This window comes from Simochromis diagramma, unplaced genomic scaffold (genome assembly GCF_900408965.1).
Source record: "Simochromis diagramma unplaced genomic scaffold, fSimDia1.1 OVJJ01000741.1, whole genome shotgun sequence".
NCBI lineage: Eukaryota > Metazoa > Chordata > Actinopteri > Cichliformes > Cichlidae > Simochromis > Simochromis diagramma.
Genome location: NW_024387007.1, coordinates 126692 through 130892, shown reverse-complemented (window position 1 = coordinate 130892; position 4201 = coordinate 126692). Strand labels below are relative to the sequence as shown.

Sequence of the window (4201 nt, the reverse complement as noted above, 5' to 3'; positions counted from 1 at the left end):
CTCTCATGAATGAATTCAACGCATTTTTATTTTATTTTATGAAGAACATTCATAAAATAAAATAAGCTGCCACAAACATACTGGTTTCTTTATATTATACATGTGACTCATTCATAAATACTACTAACATCACCACATTTATCAATATAAGAAAAGATATGAAACACAAAAAAACAGAATTCACTCAACAGTTTGTGTTGTTCTCTGTCGCCCTCTGTTGTTCAGTTCTCAACATAAAGTTTTGTTTCTGAGGAAATGAAACCTTGCTTGCTACAAAAATCAGCCCATTTCAGAGCAGACGCAGAGCAGATCAAAACATGGACCCCAGTGAGTGCAGCTGCTAATGGAGGAGGAGTGGCAGCCTGGTGGCTGTTTTACAGTCAGCAGGTAAATTAATAATTAGATATTTCATTAGGATTGCAACTTGCAACAAAAGAAAAAAAAGAAAGAGTTCATCAAAATATCACAAACTTTGATTAGATAATTACACTATGCTGTCTCATTATAATAACAAATACAACAATGACATCATCAATGATAAAGATAACTGTGAATAATGATGATGATAATGATTCATTACACTGTGATATCAGCAGGACTGAAGTGATATTTACTTATTAGGCACAAAACATAAGCATTTCTCAGCTTCTTTGTCTAATGGTGCTGCAGGTGCAGCTGGTCTGTCAGTTACAGCTGGTGCTGGAGCAGCAGTGGGATGGCTGGCGAGTTTCATCAGCTGAAAATCATGAAGAATTCATATATTTGCTTCATGCCAAAACTGAAAGTCTTGTTATTCTGTCAAGCTTGTTTTTCATGATTGTGTTGTGTTTTCATTATGTTCATTATGTTCATACATTTATATTAAAATTATGTATTATGGTGCAAAGCTTTAAACCTCATGTGTATCATTAGTACAGCTAACTGTGATCAATACATGGTTACAAGGACAAGGCATGATTTTGTGTACAAGTTCTTAAAGATGAATGACTGATAGTCGGGTTTAAGGGTGCAGTCAGAACTGAACATAACTGGCATCTCCTTAGTTTTTCCTCTCTTTTGGTTTACAGTTAAAATGAAGACTCCCTTGAGGCCTGCTGTTTAAATCATCCCAAGTGCAACAATTGAGACGGGAGCAACTGCTAACCGGTGTGACTGATAAGATCTGACCTACAGTGCCTCTCAGGGTTTATCATATGAGGGAAAGCAGGGGAGACACTTGGACTACAGGGACGTAAGTACTGGGTGAGTTCATCACTCACCACCAGCTCAATCTAAACTCTGCTACCTGCTGGGTAAGACTCATCATAGGATCAGAGATTAGAACATTCTCAATAAAAGAGCTGAATCAGATTTCCTGTATAGGGGTACCAGTCCTGCAGATCAACAATCCACAATCCAATCTGTCTCATCGAAGCACGAAATCTTCAGAGGTTGCAAAGGTACAGACATTCTGTACTTTTCATGAGTTGTTGTTGCAAATTTCCATCCTCTATACTGTTAATGCCTTTTTATTTGTTTATGCCTGTTTATGTCTTTATACTAGAAACTATAAAGTTGGTGTGAAGGTGGAATTCATCTCTACTATACCTGATGTAACTTAACTCTGATCACAGCCACTGTAATAGACAGGCTGTTTTTACATTTTTAAATCTTAAACTTTAATTTACATTTGACCTTTTGTATTGTCTTTATTGTCTGTATTGTCTGACTGAGTACCTGAAGTTCTTTTTATTTAAGCCCTTTCTGTACAGTGCTTTGTGACTGCTTGTCTATGAAAAGTGCTTAATAAATAAACCTTACTTACTCATCTCTCTTTTGATTAAAAGAACATATTTCAATAATAATACTTTAAATCTACATCCTGAAAGATTGTTTCTGTGTGAGGAAATCCAAGTCTACTATTGCAGCTCTTTCACATAGTTCAGACTTTTTTTTTTTTTACATAATATAATAACACAATATTTTTTTATGAACATAATGTCACAAAAAATGCTTTCATCACTTCTGCCATGCCTGTCTGATCTGCTGATTCAGTTGTTGCTTTTCACTCAAAAGTGAAAAGAAAACCATCAGCTGATTTTCACAAACAGCTGATTTACTAAGAAGCATTTGATAGAATTAAAAATTTACAAAAACAGTGATACTGCAGAAAAAAACACAACAGACCACAGATGAGATAAAGATGTTTGCTTGTTAATTTATTTGCATTTATGAAGCATTATGGAAACATACTTTTCAAGTTCACATATTTCCAGCAGTTATAAAATCCAATCAATGGATTGCTATTTATTGTTAGTTTGGTGAGGGCACCCAGCATGCCACTGTGCCGACCGACAATGCAATAGCGACGTGAATCTGCTGGTCATCAAAGAAGATGTGAGGCTTGATGCTCTGTAGTGCAGGACCTTTGTCAGCCCCTCCCACAAACACAGCTTCATCAAGCTCCAGACCCCAGGTGTGCAGAGTGTTTAAAGCTCTGTAGCCATCACAGCCTGTCCCTCGAGATGTCACCAGGTAGGTACGAATGGGACACTTCTTGCACAGGCCTCTATTATGCAACTTTTCCTGCAGTTTTATTAAAACCTTCAAGAATCCTCTGAATGGTCCCTGAATAAAGAAAAGAGAAGAAGAGCAGAGACTCAACACATGACAATCTGGTCAAAGCAGGAAAGTGCATTTGGATAATTTAGTTGATATCAGTCTATTTGAATGTAATCTAACAGACATTTTCTTTTCTTTGATTAAATATATATTGTTTATGACATCGCAAAAGGACAACATAACTATCATATAATTAAATGAGGTGTTATAAAATATGACAAGAAGGTAAAATGTGTTACTATCATACCCCATTCATTGTATTTTCAACATTTTGCTCCTCATTCTTCAAGTATTCTTGTAGTCCACCACTCTTGAACACGAGCTCTGACTCATTAGAGAAGAGGACAGCGTCGCCATCAAAGGCAACACGCAGCTGATTCTCAGACTCTGTGATGATGTTTGTTGGGGTGAACATGATAGCAGCTGCTACACCTGATGCAGGGACATTCATTCACAGTAACACACAGAGTCATTAAAGTACAACAGCAGAAACTGCACTTTGTCTTAAAATTAGCACCACATTTAACACTTTTACCTTCATTCAAAGCTTCCTGAACCTTCAACCTGTCTGGTTCATCAGACAGGTACAGGTGGGTGTTGTTGTTTTTTAACTCATTCACAAGTTGATCTTCAGTCACAGGTAACAGAGTGATAAGTTCTTCCAGCCCTGCAAACAAGAAGGAATGAAAAGGCTGCTGGACAATCTGTTTTACCAAAACTGTTTAGATTCATCAGAGTAGTGTTGGCAATAGTGTTACTATTACTTACTTATATCTATTATTTTTGTAATGACTTGCTTTTAGAGTACTTACACTTTCAAGTGTATTCTACTTTATAAGATTCTGTTTTTGTGTTTTTGTTGTCTTATTGTAAGCCTGTCATTAATCTATTTAAAAATTTGAAGGGCATGAAAAGTGCTGTACAAATGAAGCCTGAATGATTTAGAAAGGGTATTGGGGTAAACAAGAGTTGATCAGAATCACTTAGAAGTGGAAAGATTGTCTCAGTCTCAGTCTAATTGTTTCCATTTATCCATTTTCTCAAAATTTAGAAGTTTCCTCATAAGACACATGTATTTGAAATAATAGTAAGTGTGTTTGGAGGTGTCATTAACTCACCGTGTTCAGAGATCCGATCCTTGAGAAAGTCTGATGATGAGCTGTCATTGATGAGTTTGACTTTAAAGAGCTCCTCACTGTCAGGGTAATGGCTTTGTGAGCTCAGCATTGACTGCCTTCAGAGCCTGAGAGCAGGACAAGGAAGATAAATTAAATTCGAGTGAATGTTAAGTAACTGTGTGAGTGCAGTATTTGTGTGCTGGTTTCTGTGGTGCTTTGTCTTATGTGGTATATTCTCATCTTCCACATAACCACTACATGCAATTTTGTGTATGTGTTTTTCCCCTCATAATATATGACCTCAACAAATTTGAAGGCAGGGCCATAGCCCTGCTGTTCTTGCTTGAAGAGGAGTCCTGAAGACATGGCAATGGTGACGGGGATCTCTGGTTCAGGCTAAAGGAGAAAAAAATGTTTCCCACAATTCAATAAAGACATTCTTTTGCATAGTTTAAAAATAAATTGTCAACAATTTTCTTATT

General features: G+C 36.7%; 2 protein-coding genes across 2 annotated transcripts in view; both read right to left on the bottom strand.

Annotated features, from left to right (window-relative positions):
* Positions 1-2172: 2172 nt before the first annotated feature.
* Positions 2173-3810, bottom strand: LOC120739283 (cytosolic 5'-nucleotidase 1A-like; the record flags this gene model as incomplete). Its single annotated transcript, XM_040040997.1, has 4 exons — positions 2173-2607; positions 2849-3033; positions 3137-3268; positions 3720-3810. Coding segments are annotated over 4 exons (723 nt in total), but the record flags the coding sequence as incomplete, so codon positions are not given.
* A 7-nt stretch (positions 3811-3817) lies between these two features.
* LOC120739282 (cytosolic 5'-nucleotidase 1A-like) overlaps positions 3818-4201 on the bottom strand; it is a gene marked incomplete at its 3' end in the record, with an annotated part of 85495 nt that continues 85111 nt past the window's right edge. The window contains exons 7-8 of the mRNA XM_040040996.1: positions 4020-4115; positions 3818-3844 (exon numbers count right to left, since the gene is read on the bottom strand). Of these exons, the coding sequence (XP_039896930.1) occupies positions 3818-3844; positions 4020-4115 (123 nt within the window). The remainder of the gene's footprint in view (positions 3845-4019; positions 4116-4201) is intronic.